The 27,983-nt window shown below is 44.3% G+C and overlaps 2 protein-coding genes and 1 long non-coding RNA gene across 5 annotated transcripts in view; 2 read left to right on the top strand and 1 right to left on the bottom strand.

Moving 5' to 3' along the window:
• LOC132972055 (uncharacterized) overlaps positions 1–14,288 on the top strand; it is a 105,390-nt gene extending 91,102 nt beyond the window's left edge. The window contains exon 2 of the long non-coding RNA XR_009672845.1: positions 13,185–14,288. This is a non-coding gene — a long non-coding RNA (uncharacterized LOC132972055). The remainder of the gene's footprint in view (positions 1–13,184) is intronic.
• fsd1 (fibronectin type III and SPRY domain containing 1) lies at positions 1–14,288 on the top strand. Its single transcript, XM_061034893.1, has 13 exons — positions 1–144; positions 967–1,062; positions 1,163–1,294; positions 2,068–2,169; positions 2,425–2,447; positions 2,869–2,990; positions 6,399–6,608; positions 6,694–6,792; positions 6,902–7,049; positions 8,846–8,928; positions 9,447–9,698; positions 12,129–12,217; positions 12,302–14,288. The coding sequence occupies exons 1-13, from the start codon at positions 130–132 to the stop codon at positions 12,410–12,412; spliced, it is 1,482 nt and encodes a 493-aa protein (XP_060890876.1). The 5' UTR covers positions 1–129; the 3' UTR covers positions 12,413–14,288.
• LOC132972034 (signal-transducing adaptor protein 2-like) lies at positions 14,179–27,300 on the bottom strand. 3 transcript variants are annotated; one of them, XM_061034903.1, is made up of 13 exons: positions 27,088–27,300; positions 23,959–24,030; positions 23,041–23,160; positions 22,848–22,904; positions 22,284–22,432; positions 21,821–21,955; positions 20,068–20,137; positions 19,445–19,547; positions 18,641–18,730; positions 16,732–16,803; positions 16,555–16,605; positions 16,042–16,161; positions 14,179–15,937 (listed from the first exon to the last, which is right to left on the bottom strand). In XM_061034903.1, the coding sequence occupies exons 1-13, from the start codon at positions 27,184–27,186 to the stop codon at positions 15,873–15,875; spliced, it is 1,203 nt and encodes a 400-aa protein (XP_060890886.1). In that variant the 5' UTR covers positions 27,187–27,300; the 3' UTR covers positions 14,179–15,872. The 3 variants fall into 3 exon arrangements, with proteins under 3 accessions (XP_060890886.1, XP_060890885.1, XP_060890887.1); XM_061034902.1 differs by having other exon boundaries at positions 16,555–16,620; XM_061034904.1 differs by lacking the exon at positions 23,041–23,160 and having other exon boundaries at positions 16,555–16,620.
• Between the last annotated feature and the right edge of the window lie 683 nt (positions 27,301–27,983).

The raw sequence follows: 27,983 nt of genomic DNA on the forward strand, positions 1-27,983 counted from the left end.
AAAGGCGTTGGTGGTACGAGGATGCGTTGCACTCCGGCAGCATCAGTACCAGCTGCTCCGCGCTAAATAAAGCGACAAAGCGGGGGGACGGAGGAGACGAACCGGCGGAGGGAGCACCGGAGCGGAGACATGGGGGACCAGAAGGTGAGCCGGAGCCGGGGGAACAGGTGTCTCTGATGGGGGGGGGGGGGGGGGGGGGGGGGGGAGACATTTCAGGGCGTAGTGTAGCCTACAAAGGAAGGAGGGGGAACGATCTGCAGAAGTGGGGAGTTTGTGGATGCGGCACGGACTCGGTGTGTTGTGTTTAAGTGTTCACGTTTGAATCGGTGAGTCGGTGTTTGATTGTGAGGTTTTCCCTCCGCCGGCTTCTTCTTCGATGCATCCGGGTGTTGTAGTCCTGGGACGGCGGGGGCCTTGGTGGTGCAGCTCCTCTCGCATCAACAAACATTACACAGACCTCCTTCAGTGGGAGTGGGGGGTGGGAGGAGGGGGGCGGGGGGATATTCACTGTGGTCGCTGCTCATGCTTGAGATAGAAATGTAACCGACATATTAGAGGTGAGATTCGGTGGATGTCCGGTCCCCTTTGAGTCGGCTGCTCGCTGCTTGCTGCATGATTCAATTAGAAATGCGCATCCTTCCGCCCGTGAAGTGTCCTCCCTCTCTCTGATCCTCTCTGATCCCGTGTTTCATCGTGTTCAAGAGGTTTCCTCAAAGCCCCCACAGGAACAAACACTGATTATACTGCGTAGAGACCCGCACTCATGTATCCCCTCTGTTCAGTGTCTGAGGCCACTGGGCGGCTGTGGCTCAGTGGGAGAGTCCCCTAACCGATCCCCAGCTCCTGCAGCCAGATGTCCGATGTGTCCTCGGGCGAGACACTCAAAACACCAAGTTGATCACGCTTGCTTTGATGGCGGCGTCTGGATGAGTGAATACTGACACACTCTTTTTGTTTTCTTTTTAGGAATCTCTTCGTAAAATCACCCACACGCTGGCCATGAAGAACGAGGAGATCTCCAACTTCGTCTGCACTCTCAAGCAGAACCTGGACAACTTAGAGGTACACACACACACACACACACACACACACACACACACACACACACACACACACACAGTTTGGGAGTGTATGAGTGTTTGTGATTTGTGTGTGACATCAGGCGAACTCTAACAGAGTTCAGGAGGACATGGAGTCTGAGTTCACCTCCCTCCACGCCGTCCTGGACGAGATGAAGGAGAGCATGGTGACGCGGATCAAACAGGAGAAAGCCAGCCGCACCTACGAGCTGCAGGTATGTGCGTTCCTTCAAACTTTAGGATCACTTTTGTGTATCAGCTACAGTGAAGCTGAACGGGAGGAGCTTCAGTTTGTGTTCTGTGACATGATGATCACTGAATGGATGATGACTTTTACTTTGAAAGTTAAAACTGGCTCTAATGTGCACCGTAGATAGTGGTCCTCAGTGTCTCCCTGTAGTCTCAGTGATGTAAAAGAAGGACACTGCTGCATCTTTGAATGTCTCATTTCACTTTAACAAACTCTCAGACAGCTCAGCTGACGAGTCCAAAGTAATATCCACTTTATGACATCACACATTGACCTTATGACATCACACATTGACCTTATGACAACACACATTGACCTTATGACATCACACATTGACCTCAGTTTGGGATCCCTAACCACTTCCTGTTTCTGTGCTTCGCTTCATGTCCTAACCTTCACTCTACAGGAAGGGCCTTACTTTATTTCAAAATAAAAACACACAGAAAGTAAAGTACTCTCAGCTTAAGACAGGACAAACCTTCAAAATAAAAGCCTTTTTGTTTCGGGTGTGTTTATTCTCCCTAGCTCAAAGCATCACCTCTGGTGTACTTCTTAAAGATCTCTGTCTCTGTCCTGGTTCATGCATCAGAACCCTCTCCAGCCTCAGGACCGAGCCGTAACTGTCAAATGATGCCTCTTGCAGGGAACATAGTGCTGCTATTATATATCAGACGTGTGCTGGGTTAGACGATGTACTCCGTCTGACCGGGGATGATTCTCTTTTTCTTTTTTTCTCAGAGTCAGCTGAGCGCCTGTTCCAAAGCCCTGGAGAGTTCAGAGGAGCTGCTGGAGCTGGCCAATCAGACGCTGTGCTCCTCGGAGACGGATGGTTTCACTCAGGTAAACCGCCTGAATCCCCTTCTGATGACGTGCTGCCTCATCCTTTAATAACCTCGTTTACAATGACCGATGAGTGATTGATGATGTCATCTGTTCTCCTTGTGGTGTCTTTACTACCAGTGACTTTAACACGGCCAGCAGCATGTGTTTGTATTCAATGACTACATGATGGGCTACAACTCAGTTTTTCTCTTCGCTCCGTATCTCTCCTCTCTCCTTTTCTCCTTTTCCACGCCCTCTCTGCTTCTCCACCAGGCGGCCAAAGACATTAAGGATAGGTATCGTACTCAGCCATCCATTGCTCTCTTTGTGTCATAGACTCCCTCTGACGTCATAATGTGCATGCATTCAGATGTGTAGCCACCGCACCCACTCAGTAGACAATAAGCACCATGGAAATGTCTTTGTGTGTCCCTCTGTCCTCTCCAGTCTGTGCCATGTTGTGCCAGCCCCTCCCTCCATGACTGCTGCTCCCTCTCTAGCTTCAAATCTGGTTCAGGGTGATGCGTTCAGGGGTAGAAGCAGAAGTGTAGTTACTCGCCTCTCTTAGTGATCAGTGTTAGAATCACCTGTCATCTCCTCTGAGCTGGTTGAATAATGTTTCTCTGTGTGTGTGTGTGTGTGTGTGTGTGTGTGTGTGTGTGTGTGTGTGTGTGTGTCTGTGTGTGTGTGTGTGTGTGTGCTTCTGTTTGTCCGCAGTGTGACGATGGCTCCAGCCTTTCGCCTCTCCCTGAAGGCTAAAGCCAGCGACAACATGAGTCACCTGATGGTGGACTTCAGCCAGGAGAGGGGGATGTTACAAGGCCTCAAGTTTCTCCCAGGTCTGCTCCACTTTTTAACACAAAGAAACACAGACAGAAACAAAAGAGCAGCAAACAGAGACCACATCAGAGGGTGTGGTCTCCGTTTACACCTCGACTATTCTGAACTGAAAAGCCTCCTCTCACGTTTCTAGTCCTCCACATATAAAAGAGAATTATTCCACTTTCGCGTTTTGTAGTTACCAGTTACTTTATTAAAATGTTTCACCAATATCCCTTTAAAGGAAGTGTCATAACCTGGCTCCATGGCCATGACAAACATGAGAAGGAACAACTTAAATTGAGGTAACAATGATTTATGTGAACAACACACCCACAACCATAGCACAAACAAATGAATGTCAATGTTAGGCCAGAGAGAGAGAGAGAGAAGATCCACCCTGGGGTCAGGCTTTTATGCCCTGCAAGCAACAGGCCCAGGTGCTCTAGATTGGACCCTCCAACTCCTCAAGAACTAGGGGGGACAGAATCAATTAGTTACAGCCTGACTAAGGCAGTGACCGTCACACACACACCCCCCCCCCCCCCCTAAAGTCGGTGTGCCAAGGAGACCACCGGCACAATATCACCATACCCAACCACTGTGCCAAACATCTACACATTTACTCACAATACTTTCAATCACAAAAAAAACCAAAAAACTTTTAATTAGATTAATACATAAACCTTTTTCCTGGATTCACTGCCTGCACCTCCACCCCCCACCCATTCTCAGCAACCCCCGGTACCTGAGGAGAAAATTAAGAGGATAGACACGGCATGACAGCACAGAACAGGTATCGGAAAACATAAGGACAATATATTAAGCCTACAAGCCACAGTAAATTAGCGTCAGCCATTACATTGTCCTGTCCTTTTATATGGCTAATGTCTAGGTCGTATGCTTGCAGAAACAAGGACCATCTCATCAGCCTCTGGTTTGGACATCTAAGAGAATGCAAAAATGTCAGTGGGTTATGGTTGAAGTGTTGCAAGGCCAAAATAAGTGACAGTGTCTCCTGTGCGACTTTTTGATCCATCATGAAACCAAAACAAACTGCTGTTTGGCCACGCCTCCTCCATATTGACGCCTCCGCTCTCCTCCAGAGACACACCTCCAACCCCCCTCCACTCGGAATTTAGCGCAAGCAGCGGACAAAATTGTCCTCGGCTCGAGCTGCAATCACCTGTGTCCTGCATTGTTGTGTTAGCATGCTAATGTTAGCGCTTTTTAGTTAGCTCGTAGCTTCACATTGTTGTGTTAGCATGCTAATGTTTGCGCTCTTTAGTTAGCTCGTAGCTTCACATTGTTGTGTTAGCATGCTAATGTTCGCGCTCTTTAGTTAGCTCGTAGCTTCACATTGTTGTTAGCATGCTAATGTTAGCGCTCTTTAGTTAGCTCATAGCTTCACATTGTTGTGTTAGCATGCTAATGTTAGCGCTCTTTAGTTAGCTCGTAGCTTCACATTGTTGTGTTAGCATGCTAATGTTAGCGCTCTTTAGTTAGCTCGTAGCTTCACATTGTTGTGTTAGCATGCTAATGTTTGCGCTCTTTAGTTAGCTTGTAGCTTCACATTGTTGTGTTAGCATGCTAATGTTCGCGCTCTTTAGTTAGCTCGTAGCTTCACATTGTTGTGTTAGCATGCTAATGTTAGCGCTCTTTAGTTAGCTCATAGCTTCACATTGTTGTGTTAGCATGCTAATGTTAGCGCTCTTTAGTTAGCTCGTAGCTTCACGTTGCATGTAAACTGACACAGAATGAGCGTGATCTAAAAACTCTTACTAACATTCAAATAATCAGTGAGTATGTTCTTCTTCTTCTCTCTAGTTCTTGACTAAAACAGCTTTTATACACAAGGGGAGGAGCCGGCCGTCCCGTCCATGTAAATACGGCTCTAACAACAACACAGCCAGCGGGACTCGAGCTTCTCCCTCATTGTAGACAGTCATGACTCAGAGACACATTTACACAGGATAGACTGGATTTATGATTTATTTATGTGGAACATGTCGCACATTCTTCTTCACAGATATCAGTTAATCAGGCTAATCTACGGTGCACCATGAGGGACAAATTAGCATGATTCATCTTGATTACAGCGTAACTTGATCCAGTTATATATTAACATGGACGATATGAACTACAGTTAAAAGTGTGGTCAACGAATGCTGCTAAATGTTTTAAAGACGAACTATAAGTAACGACAGTCGATCTTTAACTTATGTACACTCTCAACACTCAACTTTCCCAAACACCAGTGAAGGCGCCGTGCTGAGCGAGCGAGCCTGTGCATTGGCTTCACTAGGCTCCTCTTGCTGGTGTCATATCTGATGGTGACTGCGACATGAAAGGGATCGCTCACAGTGATGAGTCACCCGACTCTGCAGGCTTCTTGACCTCTTTAATGCAGCGGTGTGGTTTACAGCCCACGCGTCTTCCTTTAGGGCTGGATGTTTCCATCCAGAAGGCTTCTCTCATGAAGCCTCTGTCTGCCACCTGCTCACAACAAATAACACATGGAGGTTAGCTGTTAATAATTAAACATGTGGAGCTGCATATACACCTCCATGCAAACTTTAAGGGTTAATATTGGATTTAAATGATGATGACGCTGTACCTGATAAAGTGGTGATAGTATAATTTGATGCTAACGCTTTAGCCACACGTTTATGCTAAGCAGGCTACCTGCCCGCTCTATTTGGTGTGACTGTGCCCCCAAGTGGCTAGAGAGTTATTTTTCCTTTTTTTTAAGGTTTATTTATGGAGGTTTTATTCCTTTATTTAGAGATATCAGAGAGAGAGGAGAGAGAGAGAAACGAACCACTTATTTTTTATACTTTATTTTAAAGCTTCTTTAAGTAACTAGATCTAGATCAACTAGATTCATTTTGTTCTTCATAGTTTTTAAATGCTTAGACAAAAAGTTTTGAAACTTTTTTTATACATTTAAATAAGAGCCTGACCGATAAATCAGCCGGCCGATAATATCTGCCGATATCAGAAGATCTTGTGACTATAGGCAAAGGCTAATTTCATCTCCACCATCAATCGACCTCTGAAGACGGACGATAGACCTAAGAAAGACATCGGCCGATATATCAGATTCTGATTTTTTTTCTTCCCTGATATCGGCCCACAAAATGTTCATATCAGTCGGGCAATCATTTTAAAAAGCTTTTTTTTTTTTACATTTCCCACAGCAGGAATTCCCGATGAGTGTTTGACTGTTCAGAGAATGTAGGGCAAGTTTATGGTAATAACCGCTTTGTCCACAAGGGGTCGCCGCATCCCACATAACCCCAAAGTTCCTCAGCTTCATGATGAGAGAATAAATATGAACCACTTCCTGTTTTTTGTGCTGAATGGAAAGTAGAAGAAGTGGATATTGGGATTCTCTGTGTGACAGACAAACTGTCTGTTGTCTTCAGTTCCAGCAACTCCAGAGATCCAGGTCTCAGAGTGCCAGGTGCTCGACAACACAGTGTCTGTCGTCTGGACCCTACCGGAGCTGGACAGCAAGATAGACCACTACATTCTGGAGCACCGACGCACAAACCACGAGGGTCCGCCGCGCATCCGAGAGGACTACCCGTGGATGGTGGTGGAGGGAATCCGAGAGCTGGAGCACACGCTCACAGGTAGGAGGAGGAGGAACCTGAGGAGATGTTTGATGCTGAAATTTGAGGACGCTGACTCACAGAGGAGTTTTTCTGTGATTCTCAGGTCTGCGCTTTGACACCCGGTACTTGACGTTCCGAGTGAGAGCGTGTAACAAGGCGGTGGCGGGAGAATTCTCTGAGCCGGTTACACTAGAAACACATGGTAAGGATACGAGCCTCATACTTGGCTCATGGGCTTTTATTGTTGCTAATATTTCACATTTCTTGACATTGGATAGAAAGTCTCGCCTGACTCTTTTTTTTATTCTCAGCCTTCAACTTCAAGCTGGACTCGGCTTCGGCCCACCAGAACCTGAAGGTGGAGGATTTGAGCGTGGAGTGGGACAGCTGCGGGGGAAAGATACAAGACATCCGCAAGGAGAAGAACCGAACCAGCTCCCCAATGCACTCTCCAGCCAGGTTTGTTTGGATTTAGAGAGTTTAAAGGAGGAGTCAGTAGAAACGTTGGTCACAGTTTGTGAACATTCACACTAAGCCCCTCCTCCTCCTCCTCCTGGGATCATCTCCCCCTGAAGCTCATCCCCACTGCATGACGTAGTGTGTACGTTTACTGCTTGTACCTATACTGCAAGCTAACACACGCTAGCACAAGCTAACGGCCGGTGTTTGTCACCTGCTTGTCCAACAGGAAGTAGACCAACTCCACGTCCACGGGTAAAAGACAACACAAGGTTCACCCTCGTTTTAGAACAAGCTTTATCCACTTGGTGTTTCTCCTCACTGATTATATTTTCTCTTCTTTAACGCTATGTCCACGTCCGTAACATTAAGAGCCCGACCAATTAATCATCCAGGCCGATATCAGCATATCCAGTGACTATCTGTGTCGGCTCATTTTAAAGCAGATATGCCCAGATATTACTCGATTTATTCACAAGTCAAACATTTCATTAGAGTTTCATTGTATGACACTAGCAGTTCTCTGTCACCAGCAGAGGGTGCTATATGGATTACAACAAACATCATCACTCTGCAGTGTCGAGCAGTGATGCTCCTACATGCTCAGTTATTTTCCAGCTGAGTGACCATCTTGTAACCATAACTGAGGGATCAACGTGATAAATGTGTCTATATCCATCTATCTCTACAGATCAAACATCGATCTAAGAAAGATATCAAGCGATATATCGGTATCAGATTTTTTTCCTCCCCAATATCCATATAGGCCCAGAAAATCTCATATCGGTTGGGCCCCAGTCATATTCACCGGTTTGAATGGCGTCCAATCACTGAATTGTTTCCACTCCTACCAGAACAACCAGAACAAAGCAGAACAGTAAAATCCAGTCAGAGGACAGAGTCTCTGCAGACACAGTCACCACCACACATGTATGGAGGCCCAGAAGAGACAATGGAGCAGCTTCACTTTAGGAGAAGTCTGTCTTTTATTTTGAAGGGACAAGCTGCTGACTCTGTCTTTACTTTAGGAGAAGTCTGTCTTTTATTTTGAAGGAACAAGCTGCTGACTCTGTCTTTACTTTAGGAGAAGTCTGTCTTTTATTTTGAAGGGACAAGCTGCTGACTCTGTCTTTACTTTAGGAGAAGTCTGTCTTTTATTTTAAAGGAACAATCTGCTGACTCTGTCTTTACTTTAGGAGAAGTCTGTCTTTTATTTTGAAGGAACAAGCTGCTGACTCTGTCTTTACTTTAGGAGAAGTCTTTCTTTTATTTTGAAGGAACAAGCTTCTGACTCTGTCTTTACTTTAGGAGAAGTCTGTCTTTTATTTTGAAGGAACAATCTGCTGACTCTGTCTTTACTTTAGAAGTCTGTCTTTTATTTTGTAGGAACAAGCTGCTGACTCTGTCTTCACTTTAGGAGAAGTCTGTCTTTTATTTTGAAGGGACAAGCTGCTGACTCTGTCTTTACTTTAGGAGAAGTCTGTATTTTATTTTGAAGGAACAAGCTGCTGACTCTGTCTTTACTTTAGGAGAAGTCTTTCTTTTATTTTGAAGGGACAAGCTGCTGACTCTGTCTTTACTTTAGGAGAAGTCTGTATTTTATTTTGAAGGAACAATCTGCTGACTCTGTCTTTACTTTAGGAGAAGTCTGTCTTTTATTTTGAAGGACTCTATCTTTAAATTTGAGCTTTGATGTTGAAGACATTTGCTCATGTTCTTACTGTCATTCTGAGTGAATCTCAAAAAGTCTGGAGCTGTGGGTGTGTGTCGTCTACCATCTGTCTCTGTCTCATCAGGTCAGCTCTGATGTCACCAAAGAGAGCGCCGACAGCCCGGCCCGGCAGAGACCGGTTCACAGCGGAGTCGTACACAGTGCTGGGTAAGCAACACCACGAGTCCACATCTTTAGGAATCAAACCCACCAGACTGCAGGTGTGACTGTGAAGTCTTTGGAAACAGATCGTCTATGGAAGGATAACTTACGTCACTGCTTGTGGTTTGAGAACAATAACCAGATAGCTGAGAATCATTAGACTTTCACTTCTCAGAGAAAACATCAAACATGAAGATTCACCTTTGTTTACTGTGTCAATCTGTGTTTGTAGAGAGCGCCAATTCATAACAAATGAAGCGAGCTCCCAGGAAGATATGTGGTTAGTAACTGAGATTTACAGATTGAGAGAGAGAGAGAGGGAGAGAGAGAGAGACAGAGAGAGAGACAGAGAGTGGGCGGGCGAGAGAGAGAGTGGGCGAGAGAGAGGGAGAGGGCAAGAGAGAGAGAGAGGGAGAGATTCTCTTGGGAAACCACAAACACAAACAGATCAGATGAAATGTTATGTAACTGAAGCACACTGACATTGTGACCTCATCATTACGTGTGTTTGTGTGTCATGACAGCTGACACGGTGATCGACGCGGGCCAGCAGTACTGGGAGGTGCGCTTCGACAAGGAGAGCAAAGCCTTCGCGGTGGGCATCGCCCTGAGGAGCCTCGGACGATTTGACCAGCTGGGGAAGAGCGGAGCCTCCTGGTGCATCCATCTGAACAACTGGCTGCAGCAGAGCCTCACCGCTAAGCACAACAACAAGGCCCGCACGCTGGACTGTCCCATCCCCAACAGTATAGGAGTCTACGTCAACTATGACGAAGGTACGTCCTGCCGATAACACATGAGACAATGTTTGATGTTCTCAGACAGAACGAAGGATAAATGTTGAGGTTTTCTTTTCAACAAAATAAACAGTGTACGTTTTTTCAGCTGATTTTAAAACTAATCTGAAAATAATAACTCGATGAACCAACAAGAACTGTTCTTAAAAGAGCAGTATGTAAAGCTGACACCTAGTGTTTAAAATGGGTACTACAGTCCAGATTCTAAACATTGTAGAGAGCTGTCTCCCCCCCTCCTCTCTAGAGTCCATGCTCACACAGGTCACCATGTGGTGGACTCTGAAGCTTCAGTGTTTATCCAGCTCTGCATGGGTCTGTAAACCTTTCTGTGTTCTAACCTCTCTCCATTTTTCAAAATCATCTCCAATATTGATCCTAGTTTGAGCACGTTTCTGCTCGTGGAGCTTATTAGAAACATGCAGAGGCTTTTTAGATCGGGTACAATCACTTCTATCTGAACCACTTCTCTTGACCGCTTCCATCGCTGCAACACCTGTTGGTTTGACCTGATACAGTTGTGCTCATAAGTTTACATACCCTGGCAGAATTTGTGATTTTTTGGTCATTTTTCAGAGAATATGAATGATAATACAAAAACTTTTCTTTCACTCATGGTTAGTGGTTGGGTGAAGCCATTTATTATCAAACAATTGTGTTTGCTCTTTTTAAATCATAATGACAACAGAAACTACCCAAATTACCCTGATCAAAAGTTTACATACCCTGGAGGTTTTGGCCAGATAACATACACACAAGTTGACACACATGGGTCTAAATGGCTACTGAAGGTAACCTGCCTCACCTGTGATCTGTTTGCTTGTAATCAGTGTGTGTGTATAAAAAGTCAGTGAGTTTCTGGGCTCCTGACAGACCCCTGCATGTTTCATCCAGTGCTGCACTGACGTTGCTGGATTCCGAGCCATGGGGAAAGCAAAAGAATTATCAAAGGATCTGTGTGAGAAGGTAGTTGAACTATATAAAACAGGAAAAGGATATAAAAAGATATCCAAGGATTTGAGAATGTCAATTAGCAGTGTTCAAACTCTAATTAGGAAGTGGAAAATTAGGGATTCTGTTGAAACCAAGCCACGGTCAGGTAGACCAACAAAAATTTCAGCCACAACTGCCAGAAAAATTGTTCGGGATGCGAAGAAAAACCCACAAATAACTTCAGCTGACATACAGGACTCTCTGAAAAAAAGTGGTGTGGCTGTTTCAAGATGCACAATAAGGAGGCACTTGAAGAAAAATGGGCTGCATGGTCGAGTCGCCAGAAGAAAGCCATTACTACGCCAATGCCACAAAGCAGCCCGCTTACAATACGCCAAACAGCACAGAGACAAGCCTCAAAACTTCTGGAACAAAGTTATTTGGAGTGATGAGATCAAAATGGAACTTTTTGGCCACAACCATAAACGCTACATTTGGAGAGGAGTCAACAAGGCCTATGATGAAAAGTACACCATTCTTACTGTGAAACACGGAGGTGGATCGCTGACGTTTTGGGGATGTGTGAGCTACAAAGGCACAGGGAACTTGGTCAAAATTGATGGCAAGATGAATGCAGCATGTTATCAGAAAATACTGGAGGAAAATTTGCACTCATCAGCCCGGAAGCTGAGCATGGGGCGTACTTGGACGTTCCAACATGACAATGATCCAAAACACAAGGCCAAGTCGACATGTCATTGACTACAGCAGAAAAAAGTGAAGGTTCTGGAGTGGCCATCTCAGTCTCCTGACCTCAATATCATTGAGCCACTTTGGGGAGATCTCAAACGCGCAGTTCATGCAAGACAGCCCAAGAATTTACAGGAACTGGAGGCTTTTTACCAAGAAGAATGGGCAGCTTTACCATCTGAGAAAATTAAGTGCCTCATCCACAACTACCACAAAAGACTTCAAGCTGTCATTGATGTCAAAGGGGGCAATACACGGTATTAAGAACTAGGGTATGTAAACTTTTGATCAGGGTAATTTGGGTAGTTTCTGTTGTCATTATGATTTAAAAAGAGCAAACACAATTGTTTGATAATAAATGGCTTCACCCAACCACTAACCATGAGTGAAAGAAAAGTTTTTGTATTATCATTCATATTCTCTGAAAAATTACCAAAAAATCACAAATTCTGCCAGGGTATGTAAACTTCTGAGCACAACTGTAACTGCTCTCATATCTGGCAAACCGAGGGGCGTCCAAAACGGCCATGTGGGGGGTCGCCTTAAAACCGCCTGCCTTCTCTGGTCCAAGTACAAAATCTTATGAGCGGTTTGAATATAGTAAATTGTTTCAATCATAAAGAGGAAATTAAAAACAATCCCTATTTTCATCCTCTAATATGTGCGCTATCACAACTTGTATTCATTTATCTAAACAAAGTTGATGTGCATCATGTGTCGTCTCTCCAGGTGTTCTGTCTTTCTACAACGCCAAAACCAAACAGCTCATGCACACGTTCAAAACCAAGTTCCAGCAGCCACTCATACCAGCGTTCATGGTAAGACTCTTTAAGATGATTCACTTGATTGTTCCTGTCTCTCTCTCTTTTTCACCTGCCTGATTATGTCACTCCCCCCTGCAGGTGTGGAACGGCAGTTTCTCAGTGGTGACTGGCCTGCAGGTCCCCAGCGTGGTGCAGAGCGGTCAGAGGAAGAACAGCAACACCAGCAGCTCCAACGCCAGCCTCACCTAGACCCGTACACCGAGCACAGCTGGATGACCCTCCAGCTGTGCTCCACTACAGTCACCACTGCAGACCACATCACCCCCGCTGCAGCCAAAGCCATATCATGGAAGAGTTACGTCACTGCAGGCTGATGGTTTAGCCCGGTCCACATGCTGTGTCTGTGTTGCCATGACAACATCAATGGTTTTGGGCTTGACTTGACTCAGATTTCTACTGAAGTGTGACTCTGGCTGCTGTGATTGCTTTTGGGACACTTTAGCTTTAGTCATGTTAGTTTCTCTCTTCAGATTCATTCAGCACTGTCCCGCTGCTGCTAGAGCGATGATTTAGCGCTGGCCGCTGCCCTTCCCTCCTTCCTGTCCATCACCAAAACTTTCAGCCGTACTGTCAAAGCAGCTAGCTGCAGGCACGGGGTCAAGGCCTGTCCTGTGAGCTCTTTCCCTGTGCCTTCCTCCTCATGCTCCACGCTGACAGGACAACACGCTGTGCAAGTGTCAACTTAACTTGATAACAATGCTTAGATTTAATAATCGCATACAGTTCATCAACCAACCCGTGTAACCTAAACAACGTGCTACTAGACAATGCTACTGTAGTTCTTTACTCAATCAGGATTTATTCAACTCGACCTCGCCAGCAACTAATGAGTCACAAGAAACACGTTGAGGATGTTGTTTTAGTCTCTTGCAAAGGCATGCACAACAAACAGTGTGTTTGACTTTCTGTAGTCAGGTTCTAACTGGGTTCTTTAACCTCCTGCTGAGGTTCTGATTTAAAGGTCACATATTCAAAATCCTCTTCCCCATGTTCCTCTAACTCTAACATGTGTCTCTAGTCTGTCTACAAACCCCCCAATGATGAGAAAAGTCCATCCTCTCCGTCTTCTGCCTGCTCCACTTTTCAGAAAATGTGTGCTCAAACAGGCCGTTTGGAGATTTCCCCCTTATGACATCACAAAGGGCAGTAGCACCTCCCCCAAGTGGGTGACACTCCCACAGCTAGGTGTTTGTTCTGCCCTCTGAGTCTGCCTTCTCACCGTAAACAATAGGACATGGAGCGAGAAAGCACCGAGACACCCAAGCACTTCCAGAGAGGGGGCGTGGTCAGACACAGCTCATTTACATATTTAAAGGTACAGACACAGAAACAGCCTGTTCTGAGCAGGGCTGAAATAGAGGGGTTTATAGACATGATCAAATACAGGATCAGAGTGGATTTAGAACAAGAAACTTCACACACATGTTTTGAGGAGCTCTGAGACTTATTTAAACTGAAGAAGAGGAGGAGAATATGTGACCTTTAAGTTACAATCAGCTGTGGACTTTAATCTGACGGACAGTTAGAGGAGAGTCTTCTTCAGTGTCTCTTCGTGTAGAGGAGTCATCAAGAGTTCCGATATTGCTTCAGAAGTTTGGATTGTACTGTATAACATTATATTCACCTGATTGCACCCTAATGCTTGTCTGTAAAGTATGTATGTGTATATACTTAATCACACGTCTTTATTTGATGAACAGGAGTCCCAGTATTAGTAGTGGACCGTCTGTTGTCCAGTATAACACACAGCTAGAAGCCTCAGCTAACAAATTGTAATATGAGGGGGTTCCAGGTTTTTGGGACTCTGGAAACTGATGTTATGTTGTCCTTGGTTCACCGCCCGACCTCTGTGTCATACAGTATGTTACCCTTGTTTACAGTCTTGCTACGCCATGTTCCTCCACGTGTGAGTGTCTGCTTCTGAATAACTGTAGCCTGCGATGCTTCAAAGAGCGGAGAATTGAGTTCACTTTATTTCACATGCTGATATCAAGTCAGTCAGTTTATTGTAAATAGTTTTCCACTATAGTGTATCAGTCACTGAGGTAATAAAGAAGTAAGATCACTTGGGTCTTTGATTGCTGCTTACACAAAAATAAAGACATGAAAAAGGAAAAAAAAAAGTCTTGTATAAAAAGAGGCAGGAGAAAAACTCTGATTTCTAACCTTTGCACGCCTCGTACTGGACGCTGCATACCGCAAAACTGCAATAGCCCAGGCTTTTATTCAGTCTATGAAACGACCCTGCCTTAATATGAGACGGGCGTCATCACGAGACGGGCCCAAAGACTGTAAATATGACTGGAAGAAGCCTGAGTAACTTCCCCTGTCTGTTCCTGTAGGGGGCGCTGGAGTCCCATCGATGGCGGTCTCCATGCTGGAAATGCTGTCTCAGTCTAACTTTCAGTCAACCTAACGACAGACTGAGAGCTGGAGCTGAGGCGGGTTTTAAACCTCCTGACAAACTGTTACACCCCGACCACCTGTCAATCAGGTCAGCTACACACCTTATTGTGAATAACTCTTATCCTTCATCAAATCAAAACTGATGAGTCATCAAAACATTCACCCCCCGTACAGTGTGTGTCCATCGAGACATGAGATAATCACACCTATTTGTTTTTTTGAACCAGGCTGTAAACATGTTAATCTCTGCTGTAAAAACAGACTTTTTAGAATGAGTGTGTATGTGACTTCCTGTGCTTCTGCAGCCAGCCTCTAGTGGACACTCCAGGAACTGCAGGATATTGCACTTCAGCATCTACTTCATTTTTCAACACCGGAGGAGGTTACTGATTGGACAGGCCTTTGATTATTTTCAAACAAAGCTGGTGCACAGCACAGACGAGAGAGACTAATTAAAAATGAACATCAGAAAGTTAATTAAACTGTGTACAAAATTAGAATATCGATTAACAACTTATATAATCACTAATTTAATCTTGCTTTGAGAACAGACTTGAAACCTGCTTCATGTCCTGCATGTGAGCGTCAGTCTGTCTGTCTTGGACAGATGTTGAAGTTCCTCTTTAACTTTTGTTTCTTGCTGCTCTTTCTCCTTATTTTTGATTTACAAACTGTTTCCACTCTAAATGCAGACGGGTCTCTAACCGAGAGCTGCCTTTAACCGTCTAAACATGCAGCGACGCCCGGCTACTAAAAGGGACTGCTGGGCCTTAAATCGGGGTGGACTTCTATTTGAAGTTTTACGGTATTCACTTGATCAATCTGATTTGTTGTTTTTCCAATAAAAAAATATACATACAATAAATTTAGTCACAGTATGCAACAAAAAACGTACATATTTACACGCCTGTGAGGCTGAACAGTTTTAAACAGTATAAGGCGCTGCATTAATCAACACTAAAGCACATCAGCACTTCACCACACGCTGTGATTGGAGGAAGAATGGACATGAGGTTAATGTGCAAAATGTACAAGACAAACAAGGTGACAGAGTTACAGTCCATTCGTCTGCTAATGAGAGTCTGAGAGGGGGGATCAATAAGGTGTTCATCTTCGCACCCAGCTGATGAGGAGGGGGGGGGGGGGAGACTGCTCCTCTCTGCTCTCTTGTGTTGCTTCATCTTGCAGGGGAAGACTCGTACTGGAGGTGGTGGATGCTCTGAGAGGTTCCCACCAGGAGGTGTCACTCTAGACACATGGCCTTCTGTTCCAGCTTCAGTTTCAGCTCCGAGATCGTTGCCAAGGGAACTAGAGCACATCGGAGAGTGCAGGTCATTACAGGAAAATCTTAAGAATGGAGACTGTAAAATATGAAATATTCAGAAGAGTGAGCGCAAGGAGGGTGGACTTACTCTGTCCTGAAGCCTCTGTGAGGAGTCTCATCTTCTGATCTCTGCTGGAGGAGGGAGCCGATGTGGAAGAGAGCCATTTGCGAGCAGCAGACACAGGAGGCATTACTGCTCTTTTTGGAGCTTTAGGAAGACCACATTTATTTATTTTTTATTTTACAGGGACATTGCATATTAATAAACATTTCTGTAAATATGCCAGAGTTATAAAAGGCTCCCTAAAAAAAACAAATTCAAACATCGCTAAAAGCTACAAATAGAAATATCATGACAGTAATAAAGCAGCCACAGGAGAAAATACATAAAGCATGCAGGATACACATAAAGCAGCATTTGGTTAACATAAAAAATGTATCTCATGCAGGACAGACATGGAGCAGCATTGAGCAGACATAACAATGTACCAAAAAAAACAAATATTGCATTGCGTTATATAAAGATAAATGATAAGTGACGCTGCAGATAGGAGGAACGCATTCTCACTGTGAGTGTTTCCGACTGACGGAAAGAACTTACGTGGCAGTGGAACCTCCGAGGAATCCACCGTCTCTCTTTCCTTCTCCTCCACTGTTTGAACACAGACTGAAGTCAGAGATAGCAGCGGAAAAAAATGAAGTCACACCGGTTTGTGTTTGAACGACAGGAGAGAAAACAGCAGCTATGATTGACGGGTGGATGTGGGCAAATACTTACGCTGGACATTCAGATATAAATCCTCCTCTTCAACCACTGCTGGTGCTGCCTCAGGAGTCGCTATTCTAGAAACTAAATAAATCATCTCATGATTAAAACATGGTTCAGTCAGTAAAACAAGTAATTATGAAGAATGCTGACATTATTGAAATATGAACAAATTAAAAATGAACATTAACAGGACAAACATGTCGGCCTAACGCTGATATTTGTAGTCATGTCTGTGTTGTTAACTAAGTAAAGGTTTGTTGGTAAAATCACCGCCCCTGGTTCAGACTCAACAAAGTGCCGTTAACAGACTGTTAGAGGAACAGAGTCCACGTCCAGTTCATGACAGGCCGCTTCAACCACATAAAGAAACACGTCACCTGTTTATGACTGTGTAACATGGCGCTGCTGTGCTGAGTGTAGTCAGGTCATTGAGATCATACTTTGAGTAGGCTTTGGCATTAAACTGTCCCATTAGTACACATACAGAATTTAAATTTAAAGAGGTCATATTGTCCCCCTCCTCCATCTTTTCAAACAGTCCCCTGTGGTCTAAATGAAACATCTGTGCTGTGGTCAAAATATAACATGAATCAAGCACCAGAGGAGGTTTGTGACCCTGTATAAACCAGCTCTCTCAGAACGCTCCGTTTTGGTGTGTGTGTCTCTTTAAATGTAATGACCCCCCCCCCCGAGTTTTCAGAGTAGACATCACTCCTCTGTAGAGAGAATAAAAATATCAGACCTGCACTAAAGTTTTGTTCTAGTCTGGGGGTGGAGTCCATGGGTGGAGATACCAGGGGAGGGGATGGGATTTTTTTTTTTTACCAGAATCCCACTGTGACATCACAAGGAAAGCACATTAGAAATAGAGCATTTTTCTCTGTGTTGTAAGACTTATACAGACCACAAACAAAGGACTGGATGGATTTATTTCACATTTTGTGGGTCAGTAGACACTCAGGTTACCCAAATATATGTTCAGAAACACTGTACAAGTGGATTTGTCATTATATGTCCCCTTTAAAGGAAGAGTGTGCGACTTTTTGATCCAGTAAATGTCGCCCTTGAGCACAAGCATGAAATCACAATACTGAAGCCTCCGCTCTCCTCTATCTACACACCTCCAACCCCCCTCCACTGGCGTTCACACAAAGGAGTTATAAGTTGGGACGCACCATATTTACAGAAAGCACCATTAAGCGCAAGCGGCAGATTAAATTGTCCTTGGCTCGAGCTGAAATCACCTGTGGCCTGCGTTGTTGTGTTAGCATGCTAATGTTAGCAGAAGTTCTGCAGTGTGCTAGAGTTTTCTTGCAAATCTTTATGGACTCATTCCTTTCCTAAGAACCTGTCTTATCAAATAGATGTGCTCAGTGTTTACTGACAGCTGAGAGAACTAAGCAGCCGGTTGCTACATCCAGAATAGTTGACTTAAACTTAAGTCCCGCCTCTGATACATTAAATAGCCAGTCATAGTCTGTGATTTTGGGGTGGCACCTGGGGAGGCCAATCAGATTTCAAGTGGGGCCCATGCCACCCCTGGATACCAGCTGAACAAAGACACAAGCTTGACAGGAGTAATAATATATTAATTATTATTATTTTAACATGGAGACGGGTTAGCTGCCTCACAAATACATTTCAGATCTAATCCATCATGTTATATGAGTTTCGTTTGTCAAGACAGTGCATGTGGTTCCTTTATTATATAACCGAGAAGGTTACACAACATCTGAGCTATTTGGTTCATTTTCAAGTCACGGTGATTTGGAAAAAGTCCAAGTTGAAGTCATGCAGTCGCAGTCGAGGAATGTGTGAAAGTCCTGCCGAAAACAGGTTTGTCATACACTCTTATTAATTTAGCCGCTGGATGTGTGTGTGTTCATGTGTGTGTGTTTGATATGGAGGGAGACAGTACCTGGTTTGGGGGGCAAGCTTGGTGGTTCAAGGTTTGACGGAGCCTGCTGAACGCTCTTCTCTCCATTCTCGCTATCAGAACAAATAAAAGCTGTAAAAAAGAAAGGCAGACCTTTAGGTCAAATCATGTTTTAGTGCCACGACTCGATTATTCACCCACTGAACAGGAAGCTTTACTTATAATCTTACTGACCGAAGTAAAGAAAATGAAGAAAAATCTAAACATTGTAGAGAGCTGTCTCTCCCCCTCTCCTCTCTAGAGTGGATGCTCACACAGGTCACCATGTGGTGGACTCTGAAGCTTCAGTGTTTATCCAGCTCTGCATGGGTCTGTAAACCTTTCTGTGTTCTAACCTCTCTCCATTTTTCAAAATCATCTCCAATATTGATCCTAGTTTGAGCACGTTTCTGCTCGTGGAGCTTATTAGAAACATGCAGAGGCTTTTTAGGTCGGGTACAATCACTTCTATCTGAACCACTTCTCTTGACCGCTTCCATCACTGCAACACCTGTTGGTTTGACCTGATAACTGCTCTCATATCTGGCAAACCGAGGGGCGTCCAAAACGGCCGTGTGGGGGGTCGCCTTAAAACCGCCTTCCTTCTCTGGTCCAAACAAATCCAGAGCATTCAGAACCAGAATCTAAAGTTAGAAGGAGGACATACTGGCTGCTGCATTGTTGTCAGAGAAGACAGCTCTTCAACATAGCATGTTTCCTTAATGTCTGATCATATAGTAAGGTCACTTTATCATTTCATTCACTACACATCTCACTGATTGGACCTTTATCATAAAAATGTCTTACAGATTTGCCTCTCATATGTTCCCTCGAAGGTGAGAGGTATCAACACTCCGTTGGTTTTTCCCACTAAGTAGTCGATCACATCATGAAGGGATGCACAGGGAACCTAGACGGAGAACAGGTCTGTTTAATATGTGCGGAAATACGACAGGTTGTTTTACGACTGAACATTAAACACAATAAAAATCATGTTTCATGGACACTTATTAAGTGTGATTAGTCATTACTCTGGTCCAATAACTCAAATGTGAAGCTTCATGTTTAATGTTCAAACTGCTCTCTTTACAAAGACAATTCATCCAAATTAATCAGGAACAACTAACGTCAACTTTCTGTTCACTGTGGGCGTGCATCAATTAATGAGGGCTATTAAATACTCCGACGCGAGGTGAGTCATGACACCGGCACTAAAATTAAAGTCTTCCTAAGTATTCAAGACTTCAAAAGAAGTGCAGAAGAATAGTGACGGGATAAAAGTCACAGGACATTTAATTACTGCTAAGTATTTTTTACAGGTAATCAGACTCATCTGTAGCAGGAAGTCATGAGCTGCGTTTAATCTAAAGAACTCATCTGGTTCTGGCTATCTGAGAGACTCGTGGTAGACCTGATTTTATGATACTCACAGGATTGTCCACATCGATGGAAAAGCCTCCTTCATGTTGATAGGTCACGCGGTAGTGTCTGAATACAGCGCTGAAAAAAAAGAGAGAGAGGAGCGATCAAAACACAGACGGGACTAACAAACACGCTAATTAATACAAACTCTTTCTTTGAACTAATCATTTGCTGACAGAGTAGCAGCAGTAGTAGTTGTAATACAATGTTGGAGAGTTGTGGTAACCAGGGGAAACAGTCCATCCAATCCAGCACAGGGGGAAGATCCCCAAGCTTACTTATTCATGTGGTGTCGGACACGTCGGAAAAATGTGTTTCACGAGTTGGAAAATGTACAAACTGCTCGAGCTGTTTCTCTCTTTGTCTGAACACAGGAACCCCTCTGGTTTCCTCATGTCCTACCTACATCGACAGACACCAGGCCATCGTCCTTCTCCAAACACCTCCAGACCATTACCTTAATCCATTCATCCCTCTACCCTTACCCCCCATCTCACAACCCTTTAAGTTCACATATTCTCCAAAATCCTCTTCTCCATGTTTCTCTAACTCTAACATGTGTCTCTAGTCTGTCTGTCTAATAATGAGAAAAGTCCATCCTCTACATCTTCTTCCTGCTTCACTTTTCAGAAAATATGTGCTCAAACAGGCCGTTTGGAGATTTTCCCTTCATGACATCACAAAGGGCAGTAGCCCCTCCCCCAGGTGGGTGACACTCCCACAGCTAGGTGTTTGTTCTGTCCTCTGAGTCTGCCTTCTCACTGTAAACAATAGGACATGAAGCGAGAAAGACTGAGACCCAAGCCCTTCCAGAGAGGGGGCGTGGTCAGACACAGCTCATTTACATATTTAAAGGTACAGACACAGAAACAGCCTGTTCTGAGCAGGGCTGAAATAGAGGGGTTTATAGACATGATCAAATACAGGATCAGAGTGGATTTAGAACAAGAAACTTCACACACATGTTTTGAGGAGCTCTGAGACTTATTTACACTGAAGAAGAGGAGGAGAATATGTGACCTTTAAGGTTCATCCCCTTCATCTATCCACCCTCAGTCCTCCGATTGTCCAACCCCGCTCATCATTTGATCTCCTTCATGCAGATCACAACAAAACTCTTCAAAGTCAATATCTTTCTTGGTGTGGTCTTTGTAAGTGAAGATACTTTTGATTAATTCTCGTAATGCACATCAACATTTAACTCAATTTCTGAACTGAAAGCTCTGAACACACTGAAGTTGGAAGAACGAGTTCCCAACCTCAGAAACTGTGACTCCACGAGGAGCACCTGACAGAATCATCAGGTCGGTGGAGGTGATAAGAGATAGAGGGAGTGGTATTCCCAGTTTCAGGTGCTGCAGCCTCTGGGACAAACAGCTTTGGTCTCACCTGCAGCCCAGCAGGTAAGCAGAGCAGAGTTTACTCCCCCACCGAGCAGCACAGTGAGGGGAACAGAGGCTCAAACAGGATGTAGAAGGGTTCACACTGATAACCTCCAAGCAGCTGACCAAAAAGGCTCATCTCTCTCTCTCTCTCTCTCTCTCTCTCCACAGGACAGTGGAAAAGCCTTCAACTGATAGGATGCAGCCGGAGACCCCAGGCGGGACGACAGCTTGGTTTAAATTATCTCCCAATCCTCATTCCCTCCAAAATGACATGAAAAACACTTCATGATCTCTGTTCTTGTGTCTGCTATTTTATTATCTTTACTATCCCCCTGGGTGCTACAGTGTGTGTGTGTGTGTGTGTGTGTGTGTGTACCCGTCTAAGTCTTGTCTGGTGGTGACAGCGAAGGAGTTTCCGTTTCCCCCCCCGGGCCTCAGCAGCAGGTTTCCTCGGGCTGCCTCTCTGTCCAGCAACAGTTCTGCCTCCAGACGGGACACATCCTGGTAACAGCTGCGGGACAGCAAAACACACAGGAGGAGACCCAACATTCAAATACTGAAACCCAAAGGCCAAGCAGTTTATTTCAAAGCAATGCTATTTTTTATATTTCATATACTTTTTTAAGTCCCTGAGGGGAAATTCAGGTTTAAAATCTGTTACAGAAAGACGTGCTTCTCACAAATGCGGGACCAGTGGCCGTGCATTAGAGCTGCTACACAACGAGCGCCAGGGCTGTAAAGGCGCCTGTGCCTTGCTCGAGGGCACCTCAGCAGTACTCGGGAAGCATGCATCAGGCACAGTAGAAATCAACAGTATGTCGGTATTTATTGAAACTCACGCTGGCTTGTTTGCTTTGAGGCTGACGTAAGGGCTGGAGTCGGTGACAGGTGGAGGTACAGATTTTCGTCTTTCTTTTTCCTGTTCCACTGCCTCTCTTAGCATGTGCAGCTGCCCCGGAAGCAGGTTTAGGGAAGTAGGTAGCGACAGCTGCAGGGAGACACAGTTTCTGTTTTAAACCATCAGTGCAGAGGGAAATGACTAACTATTTCTATCAGAATATCACTTCTGTTAAAGCAGCTGCATGTAACTCTGACCCCTAGTGTTTAAAATGGGTACTGCAGTCTAAATTCTAAACATTGTAGAGCGCTGTCTCCCCCTCCCCCCTCCTCTCTAGAGTGGATGCTCACACAGGTCACCATGTGGTGGACTCTGAAGCTTCAGTGTTTATCCAGCTCTGCATGGGTCTGTAAACCTTTCTGTGTTCTAACCTCTCTCCATTTTTCAAAAGCATCTCCAATATTGATCCTAGTTTGAGCACGTTTCTGCTAGTGGAGCTTATCAGAAACATTGGACATTTAAATGTTCATGAATTAAGAACACGTTATCTTAAAACAGCACATACCTCGGCCACAGAGTGAATAAATCCCTTCCACAGCTCTCGAGCTTCTGCATTTGGGGCCTGTGGCGAAAAAGGAGGAAAGAATCAGAATCAGAATCAGAAATACATTATTAATCCCAGAGGGAAATTCGGTAGACGATGAAAATGAGGAAATCTAAAAAAAATTTATATTTATGAGTGTCTCTAGTTTTCTCACAGTGAATTTGATATTTCCATCCTTCATCTGGAGGTTGATTCGAGCTGCATCTAAGTTTCGATCCTGGGTGCAGTCGTCTGTTATTGACATGAATCCACTGAGATCCAATTTCTCTACGTACTAATAAAACACACACACACACATACAAAGGGATTACAAAAGGAGAACCTCCAAGAACTAGATCACAGAAAGATGGGAAAAAGAAGGAAACGATAAAACAACCAGTTGACAGAGAAAACGTTTGAAACCATCTTTTCTACTTCCTGTTCTTTGTATTGCCTTGAATTTGGCTGGACAAATCATGTTCCCTCTTTCATACCTCCGACCCCCCCGCCCTCACGTTCGCACAAAGTAGTTTAGCGCAAGCAGGGGACAAAATCGTCTTTTGCTCGAGCTGCAGTTGCCTGTGTCCTGTATTGTTGTGTTAGCATGCTAATGTTAGCTCGTAGCTTCACATTGCATGTAGATTAAAGCTACAGTATGTAGATTCCAGGTGACGTCAAGACGACCTGAGGAACAGAATATGTTTACATACGAGCTAATGTATCAGTGTATAATCTACATGACGTCTTTATCACAGCAGCACGGCAGCTTTCAGTAGCAGCTCACGCTTCCTTATGCAGCGGTCTTTAACGATTTGGTGTTTCCACGGCAACGATAAACATGTTATAGCTCTAAAATTACAGATTTCTCTGGCTCTGATAACTCTTGGAAATATTTGAGAAAATATTAAATGTAAATGTAAAAAGACCCCCCCCCCCCCCCCCACCCGAACTGTACTTCTAAGGTTATGATCTGAAAATGAAAACACATCTAAATATAAGATAATGAAACTGATGTTAAGTGTGTAAACACATAAACACAAAGACAGCAGAAGGGAGAGGTAGTTTGGTGTAACGACTCGATGTGTTAACTTACATCAGTGTCTCTCTTGTCGTTGAAGAAGAACAGCGAGTTTCCACACAAACAGGTCCACAGTTTCCCAGATGTCTTCACACACACACACACACACACACACACACACACACACACACACACACACACACACACACACACACACACACACACACACACACACACACACACACACACACACACACACACACACACACACACACACACACACACACACACACACACACACACACACACACACACACACACACACACACACACACAGTGAACAGGGGGAAAAGGTTTACAAAAATGTTGCAAAAACAAGGAAACAAAGCGAGCAGCTGCAGAGTGCACAGGTGACATTCTCCTGACGAGCCGATGAGTCACATGTTTGCAGCTGTCACACAAACCAGTCTGTGATCTCAACAACAACGTTTGAGCGTGTGCAAGAAGAAGTGGGTCAACTGGAAGGAAACCAGGTCTACGTGACTGACTCATTATTCTGTGTTGGAGTGTGAGATGTGAGTGATTCAGAGTTTGTGGTCACTATTTTTATTTTTATTTTTTAGGACAAAGCATCCATAAAGCCGTTTTTCACACACACACTCCTGAGGATATCTCGATCATGTCAGGAGGACTGCTCCGGGATTCCTCCTCGCCGCTCACAGCTCCTTCTGCAAATATCAAGAGGTTTTCAGGAGTTATGAAAGAGGGGATGGTTTCACTCTAGAGACTCTCCATTTTTAGCCTTATAATTCAAATTCAAAACACGTTATTCGTCCCAGGTTGTCCGGTAAGAACATGGAATGACACTGTCTCTCTTTCTTTGAGATGCCAAGTCTCATGGACACACACAGAGGCTAAAAAAATAAATAAGCAGTCCAGAGAATGAGGTGAGGTGTGCAGTCGTCGTCTCAGCTGTGATGCGTCACTGAGGCAGTGTTTCCCCTACCATTATATCGGGGGGGCGCCCCAACAGCTGAAGGTCAAGTAAAAAAAAAAAAAGTTATTTTTGGACTTTTTGTGCCTTTATTGTAGAGATAGGATGGTAGATAGAGTCAGAAATCAGGGAAAGAAGTCATTTAAGGATACCTTTCTGATAGAACAGGACAGCTGTCATTAAAAGTAACACATGAACACCAAGATTCCTTCAAGTGTTTGTGTCGGCTTGTCCCCACCCCCCCCCCAACGCTGTAAACCTAGGGGAAACACTGCTGAGGTGTAGTTTGAGTGACAGGACGGACAAAGGTCAGAGGTCAGTGATAGGTGCAGAAGGGGGGCGTTGTTGGAGTGATGACATACGGCCGTGCAGAAAGGGGGTAACCTTCTGCACACAAGTGTTCTGCCAGTGTGAAAGCCCAATCTGTGTCTTCAACCTTTAAATCACTTTAAATAAGAGCAATTAGCTTCAGATTCGATGAGTCAACATTTGATGGAGCGTCTGATTGGTCCCGGATAAACCGCAGCAGATGATTTTCCTGGAACAGTTTTCAGTGATCGGTGTGATATCATCACATAACCTGCTCTGTTATCTGTTAGAGCTCGACAGGCCAGCCCCGCCTGTTCAGGTCTCTGGTTCAACACCACTGTCTGACACTATTCTTATCTTTACGGGCCGACAAGCAGGCGAGCAGTCGGACCGGTTTGAGAGACAGTGTTGTTAAAAGTGTCAAAGTCCACATGTTGAAAGAAACTGTACGACAAGCGGCTCCACCCGTCTCTCTCACATAAAGCCTCCTCCATGCATTAAGAGTGAAGCTGATGACTGACAAAGAGGTCATTCATTCAGTAAGTCCTCAAACTGCAGCACCTCACATGAAACACACATGCTACAGTCTGTCCTTCAAAGAGCCAATCACAGAGGAGATTGATCCGATCATTCAGCTGCTTCATAACTCTGATATGTAAAACACTTTAAAGCTGTCAGGAGGTGTCCTGTATATTGTTGAGACTCCACTTTTCATACCATGTTTTACACAGCTGTTTTTGAAAGCATCATCAGATAGGAGATAGTAGCCTGGGGGGGGGGGGGGGTCACTTGTCTGCTCAGCTGAACTCACAGAGAACTCACCCTGTGCAGATCACTATGAAGATCACTGCTGTTGAAAAACAATCTCTCCATGATCAGCATGTTGTTAGACAGATAGAGAACACAGTGTCTGACCCTGACACACATTCTTCACCCTGAGTTTCAGCTTTGACCCTCTGTGTGAGAAGACCGGGCTGCACCGCTACAAACATTCATGTGAGCAGCTGGATGTCCTTGAATATTCTGAGTAAGAGGCTAAAGTAGGAAGAGGTGCAGCGGGGCCGTGCAACATGTCAACATGTCACCTCTGCAGGACGGTGTTTATGTACGATCTCTATTTATTTATCTTTCATTCTCTTGTAGCTGCAGGACAGAGTCCGAGACACATTTCCCTCTGCGGACAATAAAGTATATCTTATCTTATCTTTAATTATTTAAGCCTGTCCTTACCTCCCTCATCTTCTCTGGAGAGAGAGAGAGATTGACCTGACAATAACACCTGAAACTATGAGTCAATTCATCGGTTATGAGAAGATACACATGAATAACACTCTGTTATTGAACATGCTTCACACACATGCACAAACAGGATCCTGTGGACTAATGCAGGGATGTCAGAGTGAAGGGGGTCCTGAGCTGGTGGGGGGCTTCAGTGCCTTGCTCAAAAGAAGTGATCTGGCATCCCTCCAGCTACAGGCAGGGTCTGTACCGGGACTTGAGCCAGTGACCCTCCAGTTTCCAACCCAAGTCCCTATACAGACTGAGAGCTGCTGCCGCCCCGAGAAGAGTTCTTTAAATTCACTCATCTAGACTGAATCATTTTTTATCTTATCAGTGTTAAAAAAAAAACAAGAAACCTGCAGGTTGAGTTTCACATTGTTGGATCAGGATGACAGAGCCATGACTAATCGAATAATGGTGAATTTAAAAAAAAAAGAATCAAATAGATGTAAGTGTAAACAGCCCAAGCAGGGGAATCTTTGGACTTTGAGTCATGCAAAATATGAAATATTTAAGTACTTACTGACCAGAGCTACTTTACATTTCTGTGTAATAAGTCGCTTTCTGTTGTCCATTTAACCTCCTGCACTGAAGAAAATCACACCAACAAACAAACAAACCTTGTCTTTGAACGACCTCTTCTCCAGGTAGCCCTCATAGTAGCAGGTCGGCAGCTGGCTCCTCGGTCGTCCTGTTCGCTTCGCCATCAGTGACGCCATGACTAAACACAGACTGACTTCACTAATGTAATAATATATATTTCTGTCTGCATGAACACAGCAGCAGGGATCGTGCTCACCTGTCTGTGAAAGTGGAGAGACAACCTGTTGCTGCGTTTAGCACGTCATCAGTGTTCTCTGTGCTGATTGGTCAACGCGCGGAGTGGGCGGGGACATTTAAAAATATCTTCTAGGTGGATCTGCTTTCGCTGCTTTTTGACGTCTTTTCTCAAGAATGGAAATGACTTGCCTGCCTGAGGGGGGTCACAGAAACTCCCACCCGGATGTACCAGTCTGTGTAGTTTCTTATGAACAACGCGTGTATGTGTAATAAATAAGAGAAACCTGGAAACACTGAACAGCTTTGTTAAATAACCCTAACCCCAAATAACGCTTCCATTAAGTTCATGACATAGCCTATTTTTATAATGTAAAAAATAAATATTTAACTTTAATCCGGTATATTTGCTATCAATCCAAATACTGAGCTAAGATTTAAAATATTTAGAATCATAACATTTAGATTTAATATTTAATTGAAATATTTGTCATCTCATTTGTTTGCATAATAGTCTAGGAAGGATGGCAAGTTTTTTTTTAAATCTTGTCAATAATCTCTGAACCGAGTTTCTGATTATAATCCAGTTTAAGATCTGACAACCTCGTCAATCCAGCGATACGAGATGGAGCGGTCGATTGGTGATTTCCAGTTAAGCAGAAGAAGTCTGCGGGCTAAATCAATGCTATCACATCTGACTGATGTCTGGATATCTCTCAACAAGAAGGAACAACATGCA

This window comes from Labrus mixtus, chromosome 3 (assembly GCF_963584025.1).
Source record: "Labrus mixtus chromosome 3, fLabMix1.1, whole genome shotgun sequence".
NCBI classification, from domain to species: domain Eukaryota; kingdom Metazoa; phylum Chordata; class Actinopteri; order Labriformes; family Labridae; genus Labrus; species Labrus mixtus.

What these genes read in the sequence shown, in the direction of transcription:
- fsd1 (XM_061034893.1), top strand. An exon ending in GCCGCACCTACGAGCTGCAG is followed by an intron (nt 1,295 to 2,067) that starts GTATGTGCGTTC and finishes TTTTTTTCTCAG; the next exon opens with AGTCAGCTGAGCGCCTGTTC. An exon ending in AGGCCTCAAGTTTCTCCCAG is followed by an intron (nt 2,991 to 6,398) that starts GTCTGCTCCACT and finishes TGTTGTCTTCAG; the next exon opens with TTCCAGCAACTCCAGAGATC.
- LOC132972034 (XM_061034902.1), bottom strand. Translation starts at nt 27,186, where the DNA reads ATGGCGTCACTGATGGCGAAGCGAACAGGACGACCGAGGAGCCAGCTG. An exon ending in ACGACAAGAGAGACACTGAT is followed by an intron (nt 23,161 to 23,958) that starts GTAAGTTAACAC and finishes GTGTTTTATTAG; the next exon opens with TACGTAGAGAAATTGGATCT. An exon ending in CTCGGAGGTTCCACTGCCAC is followed by an intron (nt 16,162 to 16,554) that starts GTAAGTTCTTTC and finishes GTCTTCCTAAAG; the next exon opens with CTCCAAAAAGAGCAGTAATG.